The sequence below is a fragment of the Miscanthus floridulus genome, chromosome 16, assembly GCF_019320115.1.
Source record: "Miscanthus floridulus cultivar M001 chromosome 16, ASM1932011v1, whole genome shotgun sequence".
NCBI classification, from domain to species: Eukaryota; Viridiplantae; Streptophyta; class Magnoliopsida; order Poales; family Poaceae; genus Miscanthus; species Miscanthus floridulus.
The window spans coordinates 54,890,106-54,917,935 of NC_089595.1; the positions used below are offsets into that span (position 1 = coordinate 54,890,106).

Sequence of the window (27,830 nt, forward strand, 5' to 3'; positions counted from 1 at the left end):
TGTCGAACTATACTAGTAGGGTGATCTCTCCAAGCGGTTTGGATGCCCTGCTAGGTACCACACCCTAGAAGGTGGAGTCTGAGGGTGTGAGATCTGCTATCCTGAGGCCCAACTCCTTTAGGGCTCCGGCGAAGAGGAGATTTAGAGCTCTCCCACTATCAACGAGCACTTTTCTAAAAAGCACTTTTTGGACGGTTGCGTCGAGGATGAGGGGGAAATGCCCTGTGTAGGGGATGTCTGCCCACTGGTCAGCCCTACTGAAAGTGATTGGGACCTCAGACCATGGGCGATAGCTGGGGTTGATGGTGGCGTCTTCCGTAGTGACGGCGAGCACCCATCGGGCGGTGAGCTTTCGTTCTCTTCTGTTCTTGGTGGAGGCGAGGCCCCTGAAGATGGTGGCGACCACCTTGCCATGGTCCTAGAAGGCATTGTTATTGCCCCTAGGTGGTCGGTGGCCTCTGGCTCCATCGTTGGTGTCGTTGTCTAGCTTCTTGTCCTAGAACTCCTTAGCTAAGCCAAGGCAGTCCTTCATCTTATGTCTAGCATTCTTGTGGAGGGGACACGGGCCATCGAGGATCTTCTTATATTGCTTGTCGTAGTTACGCTTGGTGCAAGGTTCATTGATGGCGGTGATTTTGACTAGACTTGGGTCCTTCTAGTCGATCACGACTGCTGTCACGATGGTAACTGCGGTCGTCATAATGGCGGTCGTTGTGGCGTCGATCGTCGGGCGGTCGTCGTAGCGGCGTGTTGGGCGACGAGTACCCACATCCTCGTTGAAGCACACCTTGGCTTCCACGGTGTCGGTGTACTAGTTGGCAGTCGTGATCATCTTGCTAATCCCTATGGGTGACTTACGGTTGAACTTGGAGCGAAGCTTGTGGTGATGAAGTCCTCTGATGAAGGCGGTGATGACCTCTGCTCCCGTGATGTTGGGAATAGAATTCCTTATCTCGGAAAAGCGTCTGATGTAGCTACAGAGGATCTCAGATGGCTTCTGGTTGATGCGGTTGAGATCATGCTTGGTGCCCAACCGAGTACACATAGCCATATAATTGTTGGTGAAGACTTTTTTTAGCTCTTCCCAGGATCCGATGGAGTCCGGGGCAAGGCTCATGAACCAGTTCATGGCGGTTGGCGCGAGCATGATGAGAAGATAGTTTGCCATGACACTGGTGTCTCCTCCGGTGGCACGGACAGCAATGGCATAAGCCTATAGCCACTGTGCTGGGTTCATCCTTCCTCCGGCTCTACCGCGTCCCCTCAGATTTCCATCAGCATTGATTTCACCTTTGCATTAAATAGGGGAAGGTAGAGAGTTTTTTGTCCGAACCTTTCGCCTTTCCTTAGCTGCTGAGCCCCTTCTTTAAATAGGGCGGGGGAAGAGTTCTCATCCTACCTCCTCGCTAGCCTCTAAGCCGCCACCTCTTCTCCTTCCTTTCCACCGAATGCATCGGTTCCTAAGTAAGAGAGGGTAATGCTAGGGAGAGAAAAACTTATAGATCCACTTGTGAATCTAGAGCGTGATGTCGAGCTAGAGGTTATCCAACATAGATGAGATGGCACGGGTCGCCTGTGCTAAGGAGGGGTCACTGCTGCTAAAGCAGGAGGGGCACTGGAGGGTACTAAGCATCATCGACTTTGCCATCATTTATTGCGGCCTTCCTTCGGGGTGAGGCGCTTCCTGCCCCAACGCCGTTGTTAGGGTTGCGACTGATGATGATGGCGTAGTCCCTGGGTGTCCCAGTGGAGGCGCCGTTTGTAACACCTCTGGTGTTTTGACCTAGTACTAAAACTTGACATGTCATCATGTGCATTGCAAAGCATTCATAAAGTAGAAAATTTTGAATGCATTCACTAAATAAGCTTTATTTCATAAGTTGTTATTTTATGTGATGTGATTCAAAACTTTAAATAAAGATCATGACCACAAGGGTCAAATTTCATGCGATCATGTGAGGCCATGTGTCATTTGACTCAAATAACCCTAATGGGCCATGTTACTGGTCAAAAATCAAAGTTAAAATAAAAAGGTAAACAAATCAAATTTGAATTCAAATTTAAATCATAAAAGTCCTTTTTGCCCCTTTTGTCTAATTCAAAATCCATTTGGAATTTGGGGTTGTGACAAAAAGCAAAGTTGAAGCTTATTTTATAAGGATCAACTTTGGTATTCAAAGTTTTTCAAGTTTACATATAAAATTTGGAGTAATTTTGAAATGATTCAAATGCTCAAATGCACCCCAAATTCAAATTTCAAAATGGAGGCAGAATTTGAAGATGTTCCTTGAAGCAAAGTTGTAGAGTTTGAAAAGTTGAGCAACTTTCATTTTTGGAGATTTTCAACTTCTTTAGAAAATTTGTGAGTAATTTACCAAATAAACGCAGTGGCAATTCTATAAATACTTCAAAAATCAAAACCAAGCCGAGCGCCACCTCCCTGCTTGCCGCCGGTGCCACGCAGCTGCCACCGCCGATCAATTTTCACCGCTTTCTCGTGTGGTGACATGCAGCAAGCTCCATGGCGAGCTCGTGCGTGAGCTGTCGACGCCAGGCGCGTTCTTCCCGGCTATAAATAGGAGCACCGCCGTCGTTGTCCTCCGTTTTTCCCCTCTGCTCTGCTTTGCCACCGATCAGCTCCGCCACTCGCCGTAGCCACCGTCGAACCGCGTCCATCGTGCCCAGCTATACCAGCGTGATTGCCTCAACCTTGCGCTCCTCTTTGGCTTGCTCGCGTCGCTTGGGTTGGCCAGAATCGCCCGGCGCAACACGTTCTTCCCCAAGACCGGCCGGAGCTCCGCCACCATCGACCTCACCGTGGCCACGTCATTCCAGCGCGTCTCTGTCTTCACCAAGCACACCAGCGTGATCGTGGTGAGCTCCTAAGTGTGATGCTCGCTTTGCTTTATCCTCTACTGTGTCGTAGCCGAGGTTACACCGTGCGCCGTCATGCCCACACCGCCATGGCCGGCGTGGAGCTCCCTCTGGTGCGCCTACTGCCGTTCTGAGGGTTGGGAAGGATTCGTGGGGTGGCATAGGTGGTGCTGGTGCCGTCTATATTGTCGAAACCTCATCGTCGGTGTGTTTTGCTGGCCGGACCTGACAGTGCCGCCGTATGCTCTGTGTTGAGTCACTAACGAGCGGGACCGGCTGTCAGTGAGAGAGAGGGAGAGAACATTAAGGTTTTGATATTTTCTAAATTGTGAATAGTGCAGCAACTTTGGAAATTTATAGGAAATTAACTACAGCTCCAAAAATTCTAAAAAATTGTATGTAGCTTCTGTACATGTTCTAGTATGGTTTAAAAATATGAAACTTGAAATTTGAATAAATTTTTAATGTTCAAAAATTCAGTCCATTAATTGATAAATGCAATTTCCATGATTTTTGTAGGCCACTGTATAATTCCAAAAATTATGAAATTTGTTTTGGTACACTAATTTGTCATGAGGAAGCTTACATAAAATTTTTAGGTCATTTGGAATAAGTTCATTTTTGGGCTTATTTCCAAATTAATTCAAAAATAAATAAAAGCAAACCCTAAGTGTTAGATTAGTGTTTGATCTTGTTTTGGTCATGTTTTGTGACCAGTAGGGTTTCAAGTCACATGTGTGGTCCTTGATGGTAGAATTGCAAGTTGGTTTTGTTGGCTTGCAACTGTACCATGAAGGACAATTGTATTCGAGGTGTTGTTATATTTTAGGCACCATAAAAGCATCATGTTTACATTATCATCATGTTAAAGCATATGTTATCATTTCATGTAGAATCCAAGAGTGAACCGATCGTAGTTGAGCAAGTTGTTGAAGGATCCCCGGTTGCCTCGGGATTTGATATTTGTGGTATTGATCTAGAACCAGAGATCATCAATGAAGGCAAGCCCCAGTTTATGCATTAAACCATTACCTTGTTTACTTTAAAAAGTTTATCACCTATGTTACCTATTGCATTAAGTTGATTATTTCAAATGTTACCTACTTGATGCATTGCCTACCTTGTTAATTGTTTACCATCCTTGAAGATGTTTTCATTTACAAAGGCGTAGAATGCTTAGTATGCTTTATGGTAGGCTTTCAAAGTAAAAGTTTCGATACAATCAAAGATGGCATACTGGCCAAAGAAAGATAGATGATAGAATGAACTAGAGACTAGTCAGGTGACTTATCTTGAATGTTGGGTAATGTTGCTAACTTTGTCGCTTAAAGGCCACTCATTATGGATCTTCTGAACGAGACACTTTGTATTACTGGTCACATACTCTGGTAAGCCTACTTCGGCTAATCTGATACTAAGACGAATGCCCATGCACTGGGAGTGGAGAGATGGCGGGAGTAGCATGTACCCTCGTGGCTGGAATGTGGCTGGATTTGAGGTGTGCTATGCTCTCGGGTGGCGTGGAGATGGCTTAGTATAGGAGGATTCTGTAGTGAGGTTGATATATGCAAGATTAAGTTCTACATATGTCGTGTGATAAGGAATCCCTAGCTAGGACTTGAATCAATTCGAATTACCGGTGCTCCGCGGATATGGAGACTTGATTCATTATAGAAGCAATGCAGGACTGGTGAATTACTAAAACTTGAGAAAAGGAATGGAATGAGAATGTTTGGAACATGGGATATGAACACTTAGTTTGAGATAATGAACCAAGAAGACTTAGGGGTAAAACATGAAAATAGGATGAAGAATAGTAAGCTTTTGGCAAAGAACTTTTGAATCTTGCTACATCCTTACCTTGCCCCAACACCTGCATCTTTAAATTCCTTCACCCCCTTTTACGTCGGGTCAGTCTTGTTGAGTACTTTTGTACTCAGGGTTTGTTAACCCTTGTTGCAGGTGAGTAGCATGCGCAGGCTTGTTTTGGTCCCTACTGCATGTCTGTGTTTGAAGTCAATGACGATGAGGAATGATGAATGGCCTTTGGATAAGGCACTAGTTTGTATGATAAATAATGTTAATGTAATATTATCCCGCTACTATGGTTGTATGACACTTATGGTATTGTAAGTTTGAAAACAATTGGTTTGTAAACTATGTTATCTTAAGACTTTCGCTATCTTTTACTCTGATGTATATATTTGAATAAACTGTTATAATCTGCAATGTCTGTGATTGGGATCCTATTCGAAAAAGAATCGTGGATGATTCGGGTTTCCCGCGGACACCCGATAGACCTGTTAAGTTGTTGGAAGCTCGTGTATGCTATCAAAGGTCTGTTGAGACAACGATAGGTGCACGTGGGCTCGATTTCTTAGGAGGTTCTGCCACAGCTGGTATCAGAGCAGTTCCTATCTAAGATCATTGTAGGTTACTTTGGAAAACCTTCAAATTGATTTGGATCAAAGAAGGTAAACTTAATATTTTAGAGTTCAAATTTCTTTCTTCTTACCTTTAGTCTAGCCTCAATCCTATCTTATTTGAAAGTTCATGGCGGATAATATGATTATGTTTGTCCTATGTATTAAAAATCTAGTACTTATGATTATATAAATCTTTTGTACCTAGATTCGTAAGATCAATTCATGTGTCATGCTTGAACACCTTGCATAATAATTCCCCTTAAAAGTGGTTGGGTAAGTAATGTCAATCCCATTCCTGCTAACCTCCTTTATCCTTAAGCTATTCTTATAGTCCTACCCTAACTTCTTTAGGCTATGGCAAAGACCAAGATAACCACACGCAAGTCCACCGGACCTCACGGAGTCCCTCGTCACCAGTTGGCACTGCGTAACCGTGAGCTTGGTGAAGGAAGTTCTAGGACCTTAGGAGAAGAAGGATCTTCGAGCAATCCCACCAACATCGAGAACCTTACCATGGAGCTCAACACTCTTTGTCGAGCTCATGCCAAAGATCAAGAGAAGCTGGCAGAAATGCGAAGGGACGTCACCAAGAACACCAAGCTGCGGAATGAAGCCTAGACACGAGAGGATGCGGCCAATGAACGCGTCCATGAGTTGGAGTTCTACGTAGAAGACCTGGAGATGGACAATGCCATTCTTCATGAGAATGTCCACATGCTATACGCTCAACTTCATCCTCCTCATGGGGATGGTGAAGTTACAGATGAAGAAATGGTTGTAGATCTAGGAGAAGTCGAGAATGAAGAAGAGGAGGAGGATCCTGAGGAGTTAGTGTACTTTTCAGATGAAGATGAGGTTTCATCCAGTATAGGCACGGACACCGATGACTGAGAGCTCAGAGTAGTAATAGTTCCTTTACTGCTTTCCTAGTAAACTAGGGTTGTCTTGTGGGATACAAGACATGTAATTTAAATAAGTAACCCTTTGTAGCATGAAACCTTTTAACTGCTTTCAATAAATAATAATGTAAGTAAACGTGTTTATCTAACAGATGCCTCGTCCTATCACCCGAGCTGGTGCTAGTGGCTCGCATGACGATGATGATTACCCAAATCCTCCACCAATGCCTTCGACTCTGGCAGATGCCATAGCCACACTCGTTAATGCAACGGCAGAGAATGCTAGGTTGTTAAGGGAATTGGCGTAGAACCAATAGGCACCATACCCTAATCATGGTCGCTGTCATAATGGAAATGATGAGTCAACTTATGTTGATTTTACTAACACATGTCCACCTGTGTTCACTAAGGCAGAAGAGCCTTTAGAAGCTGATGATTGGCTTAGGACAATAGAGCAAAAGTTTGAGATGATTCACTGTACCGAGATTTAGAAACCAAGGTTTGTGGCACAGCAACTCCGAGGAGCTGCTGGTGCCTGGTGGGCAAATTTGGTAGCTATACAGCCCACTGGTCACCAAATCACTTGGACAGAGTTTAAGGATGCCTTCAGGGTACACTATATTCTAGATGGTGTGATGACCATGAAGTTAGAAGAGTTTTTTGCTCTTAAGCAAGGGGAGCACCCGGTGATGCACTATGTTGGGCGCTTCAATCACCTATCGCAGTATGCTATAGAGTACGTGAATACTGACAGGAAGAAGAAGAATCATTTTCTTAGAGGCCTGAACACTAAACTTTAGACCATGATGGCAACTTGTGGCAACGCAACTTATCATGAGACGGTCAACATTGCTATTGCTTCCGAGGAGAATTACTGCCAACACAAGGAGGCGAAGAAAAAGAGAATATCTGCTTCTGGATCATCAAGTGGAAAGCATCAAAAGATAGTCTACCATCCTCAGAATCATGGCCGTGCACTATTTCGCCCACAACAAGGCCAAGGCAGGCAGCAAATCTTTATTCGCCCTGCAATTAAAATGCCTTATCCTCATCAAGCACCATAGCAGAAAAATAATACAAACAATGCAAACCGCACTGCTACTCCCCAGAATCACAATTATCCATGTTATAATTGTGGTAAACCCAGACACTTTTCCCGAGAATATCCGTATCCTAGGAAGAACAATCCTGATGCACCTAAAGCCCCTGTTACTCAAGCTCAGAATTAGTACAAGGGCAATGCTCAGAACAGTCAGAAGGGTCAGGCTGGGAAGAAAACTAGAAGGGTCTTCTATACTCAGGTGGAATCTATTCTAGAAGGAGAACCACTAATGATGGGTATGTTTCCTATTGCTAAGCATCCTGTAATTACCTTATTTGATTCTGGTGCATCCTATACTTTCATCAATCGTACATTTGTTATGAAGCATGGGATAACTATTGGGGAAACAAAAGAACCCTATCATATACAGTCGCCCGGGGGATGAATCTATACAAGGGAGGTAGTTCAGCATGTACCTATTGATTTAGGAGGTTATGAGTTCCCTACCAATATGCTGATATTAAAGGATCAAGATATAGATGTGATCCTTGGTATGAACTGGTTAACCCAACACGGGGCTATCATAGATGTCCTGCGTAGAACCATAAGGGTAAATGCACCTGACAGCAAAACCTAACTTCTCATCCAACTTCCCTTTCCTAAGAGTATAGTAGAAATAGTCTGTGCAACTACTGTTGAAGAAGCCGAGAAAATTCTAGTGCTATGTGAATTTACGGATGTCTTTCCCGATGATCTGCATGGTCTGCCACTAGACCGAGATGTAGCGTTTAGAATTGATTTGAAATCAGGAACGACACCTATGTCCAGAAGAGCATATAGGATGCCACCCAAAGAACTAGCAGAATTAAAGATCCAACTACAAGAGTTGTTAGACAAGGGTTTCATTCAACCCAGTTCATCACCTTGGGGATGCCCTGCTATCTTCGTGAAGAAAAAGGACCAATCCTTAAGGTTATGTATTGACTACCGACCATTAAATGAAGTCACCATAAAGAACAAATACCCCTTACCCCAGATTGATTTGCTTTTTGATCAACTTGTGGGAGCTAAGGTGTTCTCAAAGATAGACTTGAGATCAGGCTATCACCAGATTAAGATCAGACGAGAAGATGTGCCGAAGACAACGTTTACTACCTGATATGGTCTATATGAGTACCTAGTCATGTCTTTTGGGCTGACCAATGCCCTGGCTCATTTCATGTATCTGATGAACTTAGTTTTCATGCTCGAGTTGGATAAGTTTGTAGTGGTGTTCATTGATGACATTGTTATCTATTCTAAGAGCAAAGAGGAACATACGGAACATCTCTGCATTGTTCTACAAAGATTAAGAGACCACGAATTATATGCCAAATTCAGTAAATGTGCATTTTGGTTGGAGGAAGTATAATTTCTGGGTCATGTGCTATTTGCTGAAGGTATAGCTGTTGATCCGAGTAAGGTAGAAGAAGTCCTTAACTGGAAAGAACCTACCAATGTTCATCAAGTTCATAGTTTTCTGGGGTTGGTAGGGTATTATCGTCGGTTCATCCCTGACTTCTCTAGAATTGCAAAGCCGATTACTGGACTGCTGAAAAATCAAACTAAGTTTGTATGGTCGACAGAATATGAAGTGGCCATTCAAACATTAAAGAAGTTGCTGACAACTACACCAGTATTAGCACAACCTGATATTGATAGGCTGTTTGATATCTATTGTGATGCATCTGGAATTGGTATTGGCTGTGTTCTTATGCAAGAAGACAGAGTCATAGCGTATGCTTCTAGACAACTCAAGAAGCATGAAAAACATTATCCTACCCATGATCTTGAATTAGCCACTGTTTTTCATGCACTCAAGGTTTGGCGACATTATTTATTGGGCAATATCTGTCATATCTATACAGATCACAAAAGTTTGAAATACATCTTCACTCAGTCAGAGTTGAATATGAGGCAAAGAAGATGGTTAGAACTTATCAAAGATTATGACTTAGAAGTGCATTATCATCCGGGCAAGGCTAATGTGGTTGCCGATGCCCTGAGTCGCAAGAGTCATTGCCATTGTCTGATTGTGAAACCTATGCAACAAACATTATGTCAAGAGATGGAGCATCTGAATTTACAAATCATAGAATAAGATTCCCTATCCAATATTGCAGTAGAGTCCACTATCAAAGATTAGATCATTGCTGCTCAACAGAAAAGTAAGGGTATATCCCATATCAAAGATAAAGTTAGATCTGGAAAACCAACATATTTCAAGATTGATGAATCAGATGTTGTATGGTTCAAGGATAGATTGGTAGTACCCAAAAATCTAGAGCTGCGAAAGTAGATTCTTGATGAAGCTCATTCTACAAGATACTCCATTCATCTAGGTAGCAACAAAATGTATCATGATCTGAGAAAGAGATATTGGTGGACCGAAATGAAAATAGAAATAGCTCAATATGTGTCCAAATGTGATATTTGTCAGAGAGTCAAAGCGGTTCACATGAGGACTGTAGGTCCATTACATTCATTGCCAGTTCCATCTTGGAAGTGGGAAGATATCTGTATGGACTTCATCGTGGGATAGCCCAGGACATCTATAGGCTACAATTCAATATGGGTTATTGTTGATCGCCTAACCAAGATAGCTCACTTCCTACCAGTCAAAGATAAATATCGAGCGGAACAGTATGCAAAGCTTTATCTTGATAGAATCTTCAGTCTGCATGGGGTGCCCAAGACCATTGTCTCTGACAGAGGGTCGTTGTTCATATCCAAGTTTTAGAAAACTTTACATGAGTCTTTGAGAACCAAACTTATCTGCAGTTCTGCTTATCATCCGCAAATAAATGGACAGACTGAAAGGGTAAATCAAATTCTTGAAGATATGTTAAGAGCATGTGTCCTTTCCTATGGTGCTAAATGGGATGAATGCCTTCCCTTAGCTGAATTCTCATATAACAATAGCCATCAAGAGAGCATTAAAATGGCACCATTCGAAGCATTGTATGGCCGTAGATGCCAGACACCTTTAAATTGGTCAGAAGCTGGAGAACGTTGGTTCTTTGGGCCAGATGTGGTCAAGGAAGCTGAAGAGAAAGTTAAGCTCATACAAACTAATATGAAGGTAGCTCAATCAAGATAGAAAAGCTATGCTGATAAGAGGAGATGACCGCTAGAATTCAAAGTGGGAGATCATGTCTACCTCAAGGTATCGCCGATGAAAGGAGTTCATCATTTTGGGATTCGGGGAAAGTTGGCGCCCCGTTATGTCGGTCCTTTTCAAATCCAACAACAATGTGGACCGGTCGCCTATCGCGTCAAGCTACCATATCACATGTCAGCTGTGCATGATATCTTCCATGTATCTCAGTTAAAGAAGTGTCTTCAAGTACCTGACCAAGTGATCGACTTTGGTGATGTAGAACTAGAACCTGATTTGACTTATGCTGAGTACCCCATTAGAGTCTTAGATCAAAAAGATCGAGTCACTCAAAGACGTACAATCAAGTTCTACAAAGTATAATGGAATCAACACACTGAAGATGAAGCTACTTGGGAGTCCGAGGATTACTTAGAAGAAAACTTTCCTAACTTCTTCGCTTCTATCTAGTTACAATACCTTGTCTATATTGTAACTTGTCTCGTTTGTCAATAGAATGGAAAACCCCCTCACTAGCCTTTTGAATAAAGTTATAATGTGTTAGCTTGACACATTTCCTTTTCCATTACTTAGCCTTAGGTTTTAAATCTTGGGACGAGATTTCTTTAAGGGGGAAGGGTTGTAACACCTCTGGTGTTTTGACCTAGCACTAAAACTTGACATGTCATCATGTGCATTGCAAAGCATTCATAAAGTAGAAAATTTTGAATGCATTCACTAAATAAGCTTTATTTCATAAGTTGTTATTTTATGTGATGTGATTCAAAACTTTAAATAAAGATCATGACCACAAGGGTCAAATTTCATGCGATCATGTGAGGCCATGTGTCATTTGACTCAAATAACCGTAATGGGCCATGTTACTGGTCAAAAATCAAAGTTAAAGTAAAAAGGTAAACAAATCAAATTTGAATTCAAATTCAAATCATAAAAGTCCTTTTTGCCCCTTTTGTCTAATTCAAAATCCATTTGGAATTTGGGGTTGTGACAAAAAGCAAAGTTGAAGCTTATTTTATAAGGATCAACTTTGGTATTCAAAGTTTTTCAAGTTTACATATAAAATTTGGAGTAATTTTGAAATGATTCAAATGCTCAAATGCAACCCAAATTCAAATTTCAAAATAGAGGCAGAATTTGAAAATGTTCCTTGAAGCAAAGTTGTAGAGTTTGAAAAGTTGAGCAACTTTCATTTTTGGAGATTTTCAACTTCTTTAGAAAATTTGTGAGTAATTTGCAAAATAAAGACAGTGGCAATTCTATAAATACTTCAAAAATCAAAACCAAGCCGAGCGCCACCTCCCTGCTTGCCGCCGGCGCCACGCAGCTACCGCCGCCGATCAATTTTTGCCGCTTTCTCGCATGGTGACACATAGCAAGCTCCATGGCGAGCTCGTGCGTGAGCTGTCGACGCCGGGCGCGTTCTTCCCGGCTATAAATAGGAGCACCGCCGTCGTTCACCGATCAGCTCCGCCGCTCGCTGTAGCCGCCGTCGAACCGCGTCCGTCGTGCCCAGCTACACCAGCGTTATCACCTCAACCTTACGCTCCTCTTCGGCTTGCTCGCATCGCTTGGGTTGGCCGGAATCGCCCGACGCAACATGTTCTTCCCCGTGATCGACCGGAGCTCCGCCACCATCGACCTCACCATGGCCACATCGTTCCAGCCCGTCTCCGTCTTCACCAAGCACATCGGCGTGATCGTGGTGAGCTCCTGAGCGTGATGCTCGCTTCGCTTTAGCCTCTACTGCATCGTAGCCGAGGTTACGCCGTGCGCCGTCGTGCCCACGCTACCATGGCCAGCGTGGAGCTCCCTTTGGTGCGCCTGCTGCCATTCTGAGGGTTAGGATGGATTCACGGGGTGGCATAGGTGGTGCTGGTGCAGTCTGTCTCGTCGGAACCCCACCGCCGGCGCGTTTTGCTGGCCGGACCTGATAGCACCGCGCGTATGCTCTGTGTTGAGTCACTGACGAGCGGGACCGGCTGTCAGTGAGAGAGAGGGAGAGAATAGTAAGGTTTTGATATTTTCTAAATTGTGAATAGTGCAACAACTTTGGAAATTTATAGGAAATTAACTACAACTCCAAAAATTCTAAAAAATTGTGTGTAGCTTCTGTACATATTCTAGTATGGTTTAAAAATATGAAACTTGAAATTTGAATAAATTTTTAATGTTCAAAAATTCAGTCCATTAATTGATAATTGCAATTTCCATGATTTTTGTAGGCCACTGTATAATTCCAAAAATTATGAAATTTGTTTTGGTACACTAATTTGTCATGAGGAAGCTTACATAAAATTTTTAGGTCATTTGGAATAAGTTAATTTTTGGGCTTATTTCCAAATTAATTCAAAAATAAATAAAAGCAAACCCTAAGTGTTAGATTAGTGTTTGATCTTGTTTTGGTCATGTTTTGTGACTAGTAGGGTTTCAAGTCACATGTGTGGTCCTTGATGGTAGAATTGCAAGTTGGTTTTGTTGGCTTGCAACTGTACCATGAAGGACAATTGTATTCGAGGTGTTGTTATATTTTATGCACCATAAAAGCATCATGTTTACATTATCATCATGTTAAAGCATATGTTATCATTTTGTGTAGAATCCGAGAGTGAACCGATCCTAGTTGAGCAAGTTGTTGAAGGATCCCCGGTTGCCTCGGGATTTGATATTTATGGTACTGATCTGGAACCCGAGATCGTCAACGAAGGCAAGCCCCGGTTTATGCATTAAACCATTACCTTGTTTACTTTGAAAAGTTTATCACCTATGTTACCTATTTCATTAAGTTGATTAATTCAAATGTTACCTACTTGATGCATTGCCTACCTTGTTAATTGTTTACCATCCTTGAAGATGTTTGCATTTACAAAGGCGTAGAATGCTTTGTATGCTTTATGGCAGGCTTTCAAAGTAAAAGTTTCGATACAATCAAAGATGGCATACTGGCCAAAGAAAGATAGATGATAGAATGAACTAGAGACTAGTCGGGTGACTTATCTTGAATGTTGGGTAATGTTGCCGACTATGTCGCTTAAAGGCCACTCATTATGGATCTTCTGAGCGAGACACTTTGTATTACTGGTCACATACTCTGGTAAGCCTACTTCGGCTAATCTGATACTAAGACAAATGCCCATGCACTAGGAGTGGAGAGATGGCGGGAGTAGCGTGTACCCTCGTGGTTGGAATGTGGCTAGATTTAAGGTGTGCTGTGCTCTCAGGTGGCGTGGAGACGGCTTAGTATAGGAGGATTCGGTAGTGAGGTTGATATATGCAAGATTAAGTTCTACATATGTCGTGTGATAAGGAATCCCCAGTTGGGACTTGAATCAATTCGAATTGCCGGTGCTCCGCGGATATAGAGACTCGATTCATTATAGAAGCAATGCAGGACTGGTGAATTACTAAAACTTGAGAAAAGAAATGGAATGAGAATGTTTGGAACATGGGATATGAACACTTAGTTTGAGATAATGAACCAAGAAGACTTAGGGGTAAAACATGAAAATAGGATGAAGAATAGTAAGCTTTTGGTAAAGAACTTTTGAATCTTGCTACATCCTTACCTTGCCCCAACACCTGCATCTTTAAAGTCCTTCACCCCCTTTTACGTCGGGTCAGTCTTGTTGAGTACTTTTGTACTCAGGGTTTGTTAACCCTTGTTGCAGGTGAGTTGCATGCGTAGGCTTGTTTTGGTCCCTGCTGCATGTCTGTGTTTGAAGTCAATGATGATGAGGAATGATGAATGGCCTTTGGACAAGGCACTAGTTTGTATGATAAATAATGTTAATGTAATATTATCCCGCTACTATGGTTGTATGACACTTATGGTATTGTAAGTTTGAAAACAACTGGTTTGTAAACTATGTTATCTTAAGACTTCCGCTATCTTTTACTCTGATGTATATATTTGAATAAACTGTTATAATCTGCAATGTCTGTGATTGGGATCCTGTTTGAAAAAGAATCGTGGATGATTCAGGTTTCCCGAGGACACCCGACAGACCTATTAAGTTGTTGGGAGCTCATGTACGCTATCAAAGGTCTATTGAGACAACAATAGATGCACGTGGGCCCGATTTCTTAGGAGGTTCTGCCACACCATTGTCGGGGTTGCGGCTGATGATGATGGCATAGTCCCTGGGTGCCCTGGCGGAGGGACACCGTAGTCACCGACATGGTGCTTGTCGTTGTAGATGACGACGCCTTTGAGGATCCCACAAAGTGGTAGGACGTCGCTGATGGGGAGTAGTGCGCGGCGGTCGTAGTAGACGAACTAGGCCGTGTACGTGCCTGGACATTGTCGATGGAGAGCGTGGCGCGGCGGCCATAGTAGTACTCGTAGCAAAGCTATATAGAGGCTATAATTGAATAAGTTTGTGGGGGAGCCCCCGAGTGAACAGTGCTTTTTGTAAAGAAATCACTTTGTAAGAGAGGTTTTTGTGCCCTCCGACCCTTCCCATGGCTCAAGTTGTAAAAAAACTAGGAGTGCGGGTGAACTAATTCTGATTACGCTGGTGAGCAAAGAAGTCGTAGCCGCTGAGATGTGGGATTCCCGCAGTCCTACTAGTTATACTCAGAATTTGCTCCCCAAATCCTAGCCCATAGGACTTGTTATGGGAAGAGTGGAAAACTTAGAGAATGTTGGAAGTGCTTGCAAGATAAACGTACTTGTATCATTTGTATCAGCCCCCGAATGAGGTCTAACCCCTCATAGTTTGCAGGGGTTGGATGTCACAAAAGATCAGGGATTTGTAAAGACAAGAACTGATAAGAAGAAGTATGCGTTTATTTAAGGGTAAAAACGACATAGCTGCTTGATGTTCTAGGCGTTGGTGAAGACCTCGCCATTGATGGTTTTCAACTTGTAGGCGCCTGGGTGGAGTACTTCCACAATGACATACGGCCCCTCCCAGGGTGGGGAGAGCTTGTGGCGGTCCTTGTTGCTCTGCACGAGGCAGAGGACAAGGTCCCCGACGTTAAAGGCTCGGTCCCGCACTCGTCGGCTGTGGTACCGTCACAACGCCTGCTGGTACTTGGCCAAACGAAGGAGGGCGATGTCGCGGGCTTCGTCTAGCTAGTCCATGGCGTCTTGGTGGGATGCTTTGGCCCCTGTTCGTCGTAGGCTCTGATTCTTGGTGCTCCGTAGTCAAGGTCCATCGGGAGAATGGCCTCGGAACCGTAGATCATGAAGAAAGGTGTGTAGCCAGTGGCCTAGCTAGGAGTTGTCCTTAGGCTCCAGAGCACCACCGGGAGCTCAGCGAGCCAGCATGCACCGAACTTGTTCAACCGGTTGAAGATCCTAGGCTTAAGGCCCTGCAGGAGCATGCCATTTGCACGCTCGACCTGCACGTTTGTCCGGGGGTGCGCGATAGCTACCCAATCGATCCAGATGTGTTGTTCATCGCAGAATCGAATGAATTTCCTACCGGTGAACTACGTGCCATTGTCTATGATGATGGAGTTTGGTACTCCAAAGCGATGGATGATGTCGAGGAAGAATAGTACAGCTTGCTCAGATTTGATTGTGGAGATTGGTCGAGCTTCGATCCATTTTGTAAACTTGTCTATGGTGACAAGCAGGTGGGTGAAACCCCCAGATGCCTTTTTGAGTGGCCCAACCAGGTCGAGCCCCTAGACCATGAAGGGCCATGTGATGGGGATCATCTGGAGTGCCTGAGCCAGGAGGTGAGTTTGTCGAGCGTAGTACTGACACCCTTTGCAGGTGCGTATGATTTGCTCGGCGTCGGTTACTGCAGTGGGCCAGTAGAAGCCTTATCGGTATGCATTTCCAACCAAGGTTCTTGGCGCGACATGGTGACCGTAGACCCCACTGTGGATGTCACTCAGTAAAAGCCTTCCTTGTTCACCAGGGATGCAGAGTTGCAAGATCCCGGTGTGGCTCCATCGGTAGAGTTCACCCTCTATAAGGACGAAGGACTTGGTGCGATGTGCAAGTCATCGAGCTTCTATCTTGTCCATTGGTAGTGTGTCGTGGAGGAGGTAGTCAAGGTAGGGTGTTCTCCAGTCGTCTAGGGGGTCAGGCTCTGTGGCCAGATCCTCTTCAAGCTCCATGACCTCGGGGTCAGACGGAACAGTCGGTGGGTCAGCCCTCGAGGCTGGATCAGATGGGCCGTCCTCGTCCCAATCTGACTCTTCATAGTGCATCAAGGGTTTATGTTGGTCACTAGCGAAGACGCCCATTGGCACTGGCTCTCAACCGGACGCCGCCTTCATGAGTGTGTCGGCCGCCTCATTGAGGCATCTCGGGATGTGGTTAAGTTCAAGGCCGTCGAACTTGTCCTCTAGCCATCAGACTTCTTGGCAGTATGTAGCCATCTTGGCGTCATGGCAGCTGGACTCCTTCATGACTTGGTTAACAACTAGCTGAGAGTCGCCCTGAATGTTGAGGCGTCAGATGCCTAGCTCGATGGCAATGCATAGGCCATTAACGAGTGCCTTGTATTCGGCCACATTATTTGATGAGGGGAAATGGAGCCGAACCATATACCTCATGCAGACCCCGAGGGTGATACGAAGACTAGCCCCACGCCAGCGCCCTTCTTCATTAGCGACTCGTCGAAATACATCATCCAGCACTCCTGGTCGACAACTGCCGGTGGCATCTGGACCTCGGTCCACTCTATGATGAAGTCAGCCAGCACCTGAGACTTGATCGCCATTCAGGGGGTATACCCGATGCCTTGATCCATTAGCTTGAGTGCCCATTTTGTGGTTCTTCCTATTGCATCATGGCTATGAACGACCTCGCTAAGTGGGAATGACGTTACTACTATCATAGGGTGTGACTCGAAGTAATGGCGTAGCTTTCTCTTGGTGATGAGGACGACGTATAGGAGCTTCTGGATTTGGGAGTAGCGGGTTTTGGAGTCGGATAATACCTCGCTGATGAAGTATACCAGGCACTGGACCTTGAGGGCGTGCCCCTCTTCTTCCCACTCTACTACCAGGGTAGTGCTAACCACTTGCGTGGTGGCCGCTATGTATAGCAAGAGGGATTCTCCTTCGCTTGGAGGGACTAGGACTAGGGGTTTTGTTAGAAGCAGCTTGGTCGTGTCAAGCGCCTCCTGGGCCTCAGCTATCCACTCGAAGCGGTCGGCTTTCTTCAGGAGCCAATAAAGGGGGAGTCCTCATTCGCCGAGGTGTGAGATGAATCGGTTGAGGGCGGCGAGGCACCTTGTGACCTGTTGAACCCCCTTTATGTTCTAGATCGGACCCATCCTTGTGATGGCTGAGATTTTCTCCAGGTTGGCTTCGATGCCACGCTCGGAGACAATGAAGCCGAGCAGCATGCCCCTTGGGACCCCAAAAACACATTTCTCAGGATTGAGTTTGATGCCATTTGCTCGAAGTTTCACAAAGGTTTTCTCGAGATCGGTAACAAGGTGGTCAGCCCGCTTGGACTTAACTACGATGTCGTCGATGTAGACCTCAACGGTCCGCCTAATGAGGTCCCCGAAGTAATTGAGCATACAGCGCTAGTAAGTGGCCCTAGCGTTCTTCAGACCGAATGGCATTGAGACATAGCAGTATGGTCCGAAGGGGGTGATAAAACACGTCGCGAGTTGGTCAGACTCTTTTATCACGATTTGGTGATAGCTGGAGTATGCGTCAAGGAAGTAGAGGGTTTCACACCCCGAGGTGGAATCGACTATTTGGTTGATGCGTGGTAAAGGAAATAGGTCTTTTGGGCACGCCTTGTTGAGACCAGTGTAGTTGACACACATCCTCCATTTCCCACTCTTTTTCATACAAGAACAGGATTTGCTAACCACTTTGGGTGGTGAACTTCCTTGATGAATCCAATGGCAAGTAGTTTTGCTATCTCTTCACCAATGGCCCTACGCTTTTCCTCATCGAAGCGGCGTAGGCGTTGCTTCACCAGTTTGGAGCCTGGGTGGATTTTAGGGTATGCACAGTGACCTCCCTTAGAATACCTGGCATATCCGAGGGTTTCCACACAAAGATGTCTTTGTTGTCACAGAGGAAGTCGACGAGCGTGCTTTCCTATTTGGAGGAGAGCGCGGTACCTATGCATACCATTTTACCCTCGGAACTACTGGGGTCCATGAGGACCTCTTTGGAGCCCTCTGCTGACTTGAACGATCCGGACAACCTCTTTGCGTCGGGCGTTTCTTCGATGACTTCTTCCCTAAGGGCAGCGAGTTCTCCGGAGGCGATGATTGCTGTGGCATGGCCGCAGCACTCAACTTCGCACTCGTAAGCCCGCTAGAAGGAGGTGCCGATGGTGATGACCCCGTGTGGGCCTAGCATCTTTAGCTTGAGGTACATGTAGTTGGGGACGGTCATGAACTTCGTGTAGCATGGTCGTCCCAAAATGGCATGGAAAGTTCTAGGGAACCCTACCACATCAAAGGTGAGGGTCTCAGTCCTGTAGTTGGACTGATCCCCAAAGGTAACAGGTAGATCGATCTGTCCGAGTGGTGTGGCCTGCTTTCCGGGGATGATGCCGTGGAAGGGCTCTCGGGCTGGGCGGAGGTGTGTTCGGTCAACGCCCATCACGTCGAGTGTCTTTGCGTACATGATGTTGAGGCCATTGCCTCCATCCATTAGAACTTTGGTGAGGCATTTTGGGCCGACGATCGGGTCGACGACAAGCGGATACCTTCCCGGATGTGGGATGGCATTCGGATGGTCGGTCCAATCGAAGGTTATGGCGGCCTCTAACCCCCGGAGGAAGAGTGGTGTGGCCGGCTGGGCCATGTAGACTTGGCGACGTGCGACCTTTTGACAACGTTTGGAGTCATAGGCCATTGAGCCTTCAAAGATCATGAGGTAGCCATCCGGCGTTGGAAAGTCGTCGTCCTTCTCCTCGGTGTCGTCGGCAGCGGGGGTAGGTTCCTTCTCCCGCTCCCCCTTATTGGCGCTCCTGACTAAGAACTTGCGCATGAGGCCATAGTCCTTGAACAGATGCTTTACGGGGAAGGCGTGGTTCGGGCATGGCCCCTCGAGCATTTTCTTGAAGTGGTTTGGCGTGCCCTCCATGGGCTTCCGACCACCCTTGCGGTCAGCAGCAGCAACGAGTGGGTCCTCGCGTCGTTGGTTCTTATTTTTCCTTTTGGCGGAATGGTTGGAGGTGCCTTCGTCGGCACCCTCCTCCCACCTTGCCTTGCTGTTGGAACAGTCGAAGATTGCTTTGACCACCTCTTCTCCTGAGGCGTGGCTGGTGGTGATGTCTAGAAGCTCCTTGGTGGTCCGTGGACCCTTACGTCCTAGCTTGTGGACCAGAGACTCACAGGTCGTCCTGGACAGGAAGGATCCTATCACATTGATGTTGGCAACGTTAGGGAGCTCATTGCACTGTCGGGAAAAGCACTGGATGTACCCACGGAGGGTTTGGCCGACCTTCTGGCGATAGTTTTTGAGGTCCCAGGGGTTTCCAGGACGTTTATACATGCCCTGGAAGTTCCCCACAAAGATCTCCCTTAAGTCCGCCCAACCTTGGATGGCATCGGATGGAAGGTGTTCCAACCACGCTCGTGCCGAATTAGCAAGGAACAGTGGAAGGTTGCAGATAATGAAATCGTCATTATCCACACCACCGGCTTGATAGGCAAGCCGATGGTCTTCAAGCCAAAGTTCAAGGTTTGTCTCCCTGGAGTACTTAGGGATGTTGGTAGGTGGTCGATACCTCGGTGGAAACACGGCGTTGAGGATGTGATAGCCAAAGGCCTGAGGGCCCAACAGGTCGAGGCTTGGGCTCCGGTCCTCGCCGCTGTCATAGCATCCACCGCATCAAGGATGATAGTTGCGACGGGCCCCTTCCTTCGGGTCGCTATGGGCGCGTCTATGGGCGTCGAGGGTGATGTGTGCGTCGCAGTTGTGGTCGAGACGTTGATGCACTGGGATCGCGATGCGCTGCACATCGCCTTGCGGCGCCTGGTGGATCGATGCATCCTTGGTAGGGCGCACCGAGGGGGTTCGCTGGCTGGTGTCGGGCTCGTGTCGCCGAGACATCGAGCTCTCTGCCTACTGTGCTGCCGCACGCTCAAGTAGCGTGTGAATCTCGCGGTGGACCCGGCGATCCTCGGGCGTCGCGGCCTCTGGAAGGCCATGAAGCAGGGCCATCGCGGTGGCGATGTTCTGGCTCACACGAGGAAAGCGGGGAAGGGTTTCATCGTCGGCAATGATCCTTTGGTTCACATCGCGGGCCATGACGCGTGCGTGTCCTCTATCTCCATGGCGTCTAATCTCCTCGTCGATCCTCTTGTATTCCCGGACAAGCTACTATTCGGTTTCATCTATTTCCCATTTTTAGGCTTCTAGCTGCTCCACCCCTACATGAGGTGGGGCTGCTGCCCCACCGTCGGCTCCATTGCCGAAGTTGCCCGCCGGGGTGACCTCCTCCTCGGAGGCACTTTCGACATGTCCCTCGGAGGTTACTGCCATGAAGCATTCCCAGGAGGGATGATGGCTCCCCCGACCGGAGTCAAAATCGGAGTCCGACCCCGGGCCCTCCGCGAGGAGGCCACGGAGGGATTCAGTAACGCTTTCGATCATCCCCACGAACTCGCTGTTCGCAGGAAACGGGATCACGCGCTGGGCCACAAGGTGGCTTACGGTTGCCGTGGTGTTGCGGAGACCAAACGGAAACGCCGTCGAGGCACGCCATGTGGAGCGTTCCGGAGAGAGGGTGATGCGGCGCGGGGCCTCTCTAGACAGCTGGGGTCCAAGGAAGACGCCCAGCTGGCCCTCAAGCCTCCGGTAGCTGAGGTTGGCGGATGGGGGAGACTGAACGGCTACGTGGGCCAGCGCCAACTCTCCTTCCAGTTTGATAATGAAGTCCAGGTCACCGAAACACACGTGTGCGCCCGGGACCTGGCTGATTGCGTGGTTAGCCATTCGAGGCCTGATTTGGAACGCGCAAAGGCCCCTACCTAGCGCGCCAACTGTCGGTGTTTCAAACAAACACCGACAAGTAAATTTATAATTGATGCGCGTTAGGCCCAGATGGTGCACTAAAGGACATGAGGATTATACTAGTTCGGGCAGAATGTCCCTACGTCCAGTTTGCTGCTGCTGCTCATGTTATTAGTACCAAAAATGGATCGTAGTAGGGGGTACAAAACAGTTGAGAGAGGGACGAGTCCCAAGTCTCTGATGGAATGATCAAAAAGGTTGCCGAGAGTTTGGTCGCTGCTCAGCTGTGTTTGTCGTGTTGTGTGTGTGTTCTACTTATCTGTCAAGAGTCGGTCCCCTTTGCTGGAGGAAGCACATCCCCTTTTATAGATGAAGGGGACGGCTTTACAAGTGAGAGGGAAAGGGTGCGTATGCTACCGAGCCTTGTTGTCCATGTTTACCAAGCCTTGTTGCCCATATCGGTGGATACCAGATAATGGTAGGCGCCTACAACACTGTTGATGCACTGTAGAATGTCAGGATGGCTACAGAGTACTGCTCCGCGTAGGGTATGGACTCTGGTATAGTGGTTTTGACTTATGTGCCTTGCCCTGCCTTTCTCCGCATGCCGCCTGGTTCCTATGAGCCCCGGTCGAAGGGACGTGGGGGTCAGAGTCAGAAGTAGCGCCTTGGGCAAGGCTTTTCGATCAGAGAGGACGTCCGGAGGCCGAAGCGAGTGCTCCGATCTGGTGGGCCCAAGGGGTCGCGGAGCGGGCGTCGCTCCTTTGGGACCACGGCGTGGTGACAGTATATCCGTCATTTGTAGAAGGCGCAAGTCTCTCCCTGGACCGTAGTGGTTGTCGTATGTCTATGTCGGGTTCCGTGTCTGAGGGCCAAAGACGACGCCTACAATACTGTTCAGACTCCGTAATGCCAGAATGGTCTAAAGCGCCTATCCCATCGTACCCTGGCGGTACTTTTCCTGCCGAGGCGCAGGGCATGGTCCTTGGTGCTGTGTTTGACCCAAATGTCAAGTCGTACTCTGTGCTCATCCTTATGATGGAGCAGGGCGTACTTGTAGGGCGAGGTGGAGTCTGCCCTCGGCCGTCGGGCGAGGCGGAGCCTAGCCCTCGGGGGTCAGACGAGGCGGACTCTGCCCTCGTCCGTCGGGCGAGGCGAAGCCTAGCCCTCGGGGGTCGGGCGAGGCGGAGTCTAGACCTCGAGGGTCAGGCGAGGCGGAATCTGGCCCTCGGGGGTCAGGCGAGGCGAAGTGTGACCCTTGGGGGTCGGGCGAGGCGGAGTTTGACCCTCGGGGGTCGGACGAGGCGAAACCAGTCTCACGTCGTTTTGAACAAGAGATGCAGTAACGTTCTTGTCTGATCGGGAGTGTCAACGTTCAATGGTTTATCAGTTCCACCTCATCGGGTCCCCCGGTATTAGGTCCCCGACAATACGCGTACAACCATTTAACATATGCAACATCCCGATCTACTTTTGCAACATCCATTTAAAACACTTGCAACATACCTTTGAAATATCTGAAGCACTTGAGACATACGCTTGCAACATGCATTTTCATCACATCGCAATATCTCCTTGCTGCTTGGGAGAATGGTGGCTCGTCGGCGTGTGGAGCTCGCCAGAGATAGCAGCGCGCACGGCGTTTGTAGGCGGCGGGCTGGTGGCAGAAGCTGCGTGACGCGACAGGGCCAGCGGCCAAGCGCCGAGAGTGAGAGAGGGCAGCCGCACACCGCGCTTATTGGTAGGGCTGACAGTCGAGTGCCGCGTGCGGGAGTGGAGCAAAGCGAGGCGTGCGGGAGCGTTTTCTTGGAAACGGACGAGAGGATAATGGAGAGGGTCGTTGGGCGAGCGACGCGTGCGAGGATGAGTGGAGCGAGGTGTCCGAACAGACGGACGGATGTCTTAATTGTATCATTATCGTTTGGGATTGCCGTGGCCGTGGTTTTTTCTCAGATGCATCGACTCACCCGCACTGAGATGCCCTTAAAAATAAACACCTTGTTAGTCATTTTTTCATGAAAACAAATTAATCCAACAATGTAGTGTAGCTATCTTCAATTCATTCATCTAAACACACACACACCAATACATACACCATCTACGTTCCAATTGGTGGCAAAGCTCTTAGACAGTCACAATGAACCAGACCTGTATATACAATGAAACCAAGGGTAAATGACGCACGTAATTCAGACTGTACACAACTGAGCCAACAAACATGTGAAGTACTACTATATATACGCAAGTGTCCGTGTACAGAGCCTCAGATCAGATGTATGTCTGCTTGGCGAGCTTGAAGCCGGAGATGATGGCGGAGAGCGCCAGGCAGACGAAGGCGAAGAAGGCCATGCTGATGGACGCCGCCGACGAGTCGGTGAACACATTGTCAGCGCCCTCGCGTATGCGGTTGGTGATCGGGATCGCAGCTGACAGCGCCGACATCATCAGGTAGGCGGTCACCTGGAGAATGGACAGAAACGGCCGAGCTGTGATTGTTGTTCAGGTCAGGTAAACGGCTGAATTACACAGCTCGATAAGCATGGTTTTAGCCTGAAAATTTTTGAACCCCCTGCTATGTAATACAACATATATGAGACATGTATCCCGTGATTATACATGGAAAGGAAATACTTACGACTCTCTCACCTATCCTCTCTTACGCACGTCCCTTCATGCTTTAATCTTCCAATACCTGTGGCTTCATGTTGTATGCCTTCATCCTCTTTACCTCACGGCTTCAGTGCGCACGTGGCATGAGCAGCCTGTCCCGTGACGACGATAGGTACGGGAGGCTGTGGCCGCTGGGTTTGCCAGGGCGCTAACTTGTTAGGGCGGACGACCTAGGTGGCGCACGGCGACAACTCTTCTCTTTCGGTGCCGGTGACGCAACGCACACTCTATGTGCAAGGATGCGTCATGCAGCCATGGTTTGGAGCCTTTCAACGCAGAAGAAGATAGGAAGCACAAAACATATCTTCTCTCGCTTGTTCTACAGCCGGGAGCCATATATTGATGAATTGGAAGATGAGCGGACAGAAGGGATGCCATGGGGCAGAAAACAGAGAAGTCACGAACTGGATACCTCTGCAATCGGAAGCCGGAATTATATATCTCTATCTATGGATTGGAACTTGGAAGGACAATGGACGTAAGGGATGCTAACTGGCAGGAAAGGAACTAATGGAGAAGTGGTGTTGCTTATTGCTTGACGCTGATGCATCTAACGCCGCTACCAATAATATTATTAAATGCTTGCTGCATGCCCACGGTCGGTGCCTTGCTTGCACTGCATGCCCACGAAATAACCGACGAACAATTGTTCAGTCCTGTAACACAAACGGAGATCCGAAGAGGTGCCTACGTAGTGACCGATGGTTGTGGGGCCTCTAGATGACGTGGTTTCACAAAATCCCAGAAAAATATTTTAGTGAGGCCTATTTAGGCCCAGTTTAGTTCTCTCCCAAAACGTTAAATTTTTCAAGATTTCCCGTCACATCGAATACGAAAATGCATGCATGAAGCATTAAATATAAATAAAAAATAAAACTAATTACACAGTTTAGACGAAATTTACGAGACGAATCTTTTAAGCCTAATTAGACTATGATTGGACACTAATTGTCAAATAACAACGAAAACGCTACAGTGTCGTTTTGCCAAATTTTTCGCAATCTAAACCGGGCCTTAGTATAGTAGATATGCAGTGACCGTCACGTCATCAAACCTCCGATAAAAAAATCATTTTCCCCAGCCCATAGCGTGGCCTGCAGGTTCAGATTACAAAAATCCTATGTGTCCTTTTTGTCTGCACTAGGAAAAGAAAACCTTGGGCATCAAGCTCATGTTTCCTGACATCTATATGTCGCTGTCAGTACATCTCATCTAGGCCTCGGTTAGATTGTAATTTTTTTTTTTTTTTTTTTTTTTTTGCAATCGGGACACTGTAGCATGTTTCGTTTGTATTTGACAAACTTTATTCAATCATGGACTAACTAGACTCAAAAGATTCGTCTCGTGATTTACAACCAAACTGTGCAATTAGTTATTTTTTTACCTATATTTAATGCTTCATGCATATGTCAAAAATTGATGTGATGAAGAGAGAGTGAAAAAACTTGAATTTTGAGGCAATCTAAACAAGGCCGTAGAGCATTCCCATTGCCTAGCATTGTGAAACGAAGAAAAGAGTGAATTTGGCGTGTGCAATGGCTGATGCCTTTCCTATCAGGGTACGTGTATGGAGTAATTCTGTCAAGAGCTGGATGTTCCGTGTGGACTTATGAAAGAGTGCATCTCATTAGTAAAGCTTGCTCAATACTTAAATACCGGAATAAAGTGATGTATTTACTGGAATGCGTCGAAATTCCAGTGGATAACTCCTAGTGAGAAAAAAAATTCTTTGTGCAATTGTCGCCGAAAACAATTGTGGTGCTATGCACCACAGAAATTTATTACCCAGACCTGAATGACCAATGCGTGATCTGCTGGTGATGCAGGATTTTGCAAACAAAATGTTTGACCACAGCTTGGAGCACCTCTGACATTCCGCATCGTGCAAGAAGTCATGACCCCGGATTATTATGTGGTTTTATATATGTGCATTCATGAATCATAAAAAAGGGAGCACTCAGGTTCTGGATTGTCGACGCATGTCACTGTCCCTAAGCTCTAGGTATAATTTCCCATAAACTCATCCAATGTGGTGACTTTCGTGTTGGTGCTTCGTATAGAAAATCTCAAGTGTCAAGTTCACCCTCCTGGCCTCCTCTGATATCTATGTGAATATGTTGCTATATGGTCCTCCTTATTTAGAGCACAACCACATCACTATCGAACAAATACTAGAATAGGAATTTGGCATGTTCAGACGGCTCGTGATATTCCTATGATATGTTTCACATAGGTTGGACACAGACCTACAGTGGAAGGAAATTGAACCAGCAGTTTGCCAATTGAAATTCAAGAAATTTAGGATGCATATGCATCCAGAGTCCTTAAAAATTTTCTTCAAAGATCATATCTGCCAACCAGATTTTTTTCTTTTTTTTTTCTATAATAGAAATGGCCTGTGCTTCAGAGGTACTATAGTATGCAATTTACAGCTTGTTCGGGAGGCCGTATCGTATCATGGATTATTTACTGCTGGCTGGTTTGCTGTGAGAGAAAAACACTGTTCTCAACTAGAAATTTACGATCGTTTACGAGCAAGCGAACAGGCTGTGCTGGAAGTGCCATATGGACTTTGGAAACACGTTTCGACAGCTTGCGCAATTATTAGTTAATTAGGTACTGAAATACTAGCCGAAGAGCAATAGAATTCCAGCGCATAACACCTACGCAACAATAGTGGTCCAACCATTATAACCCAAAAACAGTTGTCTTCACGAGGTGGGCAATACACAAGCTGCTCGTGGATCCTCATACTCTGCTACTGATGCACGACTTGTGCAAACAAAAAAGTTTCGCCGCGGCATTCAAGTACCTCTGGCTTTGTGTATCGTGCAAGAAACCCGTGATTCTGATTAACCCCCCAACGAGGTATGGCAATGCAATACAAGTTTGAATGTTTGATACAAATTAATTGCAGAATCCAAGGCTCATGGATTAGAGACGAATCGCCCAAGCAGGCAAGCAGAATTCAGAGCAGAGGTGTTGTAATGTGCAGGCAGAGGTACCTGATCCCCGGCGAAGTCGACGAGGAGGCCGGTCTTGGGCTGCAGGTCCTGGCCGCCGGTGAGGCGGACGCCATGCCGGAGGAGCTGCAGCGTCGTGTAGACGAAGGCCAGCAGACCGATGGCAACGATGTACCTGACAAGCAAACCGATGTCAATTCGTCGGACGGGAAGAATCGAGAAGCACACAAGTCCTTGCACGGGAGACCCAACGGCCAGACAGAGAAGGCAAAAGACAGAGACGGGAAGAGACGCGCTCACCTGTACTCCTCGTAGCGATCGAACTGCCTCCAGTCCCCGTGCTCGTTGCAGACCATGACGAGGAACGCCAGCAGGGAGAGCGCCCACGCCCCGGCGCGCAGCGCGGACCCCGACCGGTCCAGGAGGTCCTGGGTCCGCCACCGCCGCAGCACGGCGCCCACCGCGCCGGTTCTCCCGCCCGCAGCGTCGCCGCCCGCGCCCTCGGCCGGTGGTGCGGCCACGGGGACGGCCTTCTCGACGTCGGCCATGGCGGCTGCGCTGGTGTGGGGAGTGGTGCTCGCGGGACGGGCAAGGAAACGGAGATGGTTGGACGTGGGCCATGGCGGCAGCCATATATTGATGAAGCTGGCGGGTCGCGCAAGTCACCGCTCACCAGTGGCGTAGCTAGGGTTTAATGTAAGGGTGCTTCAACTAAATGTAATGAGCTAAATAATAGTGCTCTAAATACAATACGCATTATATTATAGAACACATATGCTGTAGTTTTAACATTAATCCATATTCTATGGTGGTCCATGGCATAACGTGCCACCTAGCTAGCTCCGCCTATGCCGCTCACCATGTTATTTTTGGCCGGCCGGCAGAGGATCTTCTGCGGCG

At 47.0% G+C, this 27,830-nt stretch overlaps 2 protein-coding genes across 2 annotated transcripts; both read right to left on the reverse strand.

The window, feature by feature from the left end:
* Positions 1 to 18,645: 18,645 nt before the first annotated feature.
* On the reverse strand, positions 18,646 to 19,833 carry LOC136510699 (uncharacterized). The gene has a single exon (XM_066505064.1). The coding sequence runs from the start codon at positions 19,831 to 19,833 to the stop codon at positions 18,646 to 18,648; it is 1,188 nt and encodes a 395-aa protein (XP_066361161.1).
* A 3,504-nt stretch (positions 19,834 to 23,337) lies between these two features.
* On the reverse strand, positions 23,338 to 27,542 carry LOC136513440 (CASP-like protein 4B4). The gene is made up of 3 exons (XM_066507444.1): positions 27,231 to 27,542; positions 26,973 to 27,105; positions 23,338 to 23,757 (listed from the first exon to the last, which is right to left on the reverse strand). Exons 1-3 carry the CDS (start codon positions 27,476 to 27,478, stop codon positions 23,566 to 23,568), a joined length of 573 nt encoding a protein of 190 aa, XP_066363541.1. The 5' UTR covers positions 27,479 to 27,542; the 3' UTR covers positions 23,338 to 23,565.
* Positions 27,543 to 27,830: the final 288 nt, after the last annotated feature.

Coding starts and splice junctions, on each gene's coding strand:
- LOC136513440 (XM_066507444.1), bottom strand. CDS start 27,478: ATGGCCGACGTCGAGAAGGCCGTCCCCGTGGCCGCACCACCGGCCGAG. Junction 27,106..27,230: donor GATCGCTACGAGGAGTACAG/GTGAGCGCGTCT, acceptor TTTGCTTGTCAG/GTACATCGTTGCCATCGGTC. Junction 23,758..26,972: donor TCGACTTCGCCGGGGATCAG/GTACCTCTGCCT, acceptor TCCATTCTCCAG/GTGACCGCCTACCTGATGAT.
- LOC136510699 (XM_066505064.1), bottom strand. CDS start 19,833: ATGTATAAACGTCCTGGAAACCCCTGGGACCTCAAAAACTATCGCCAG.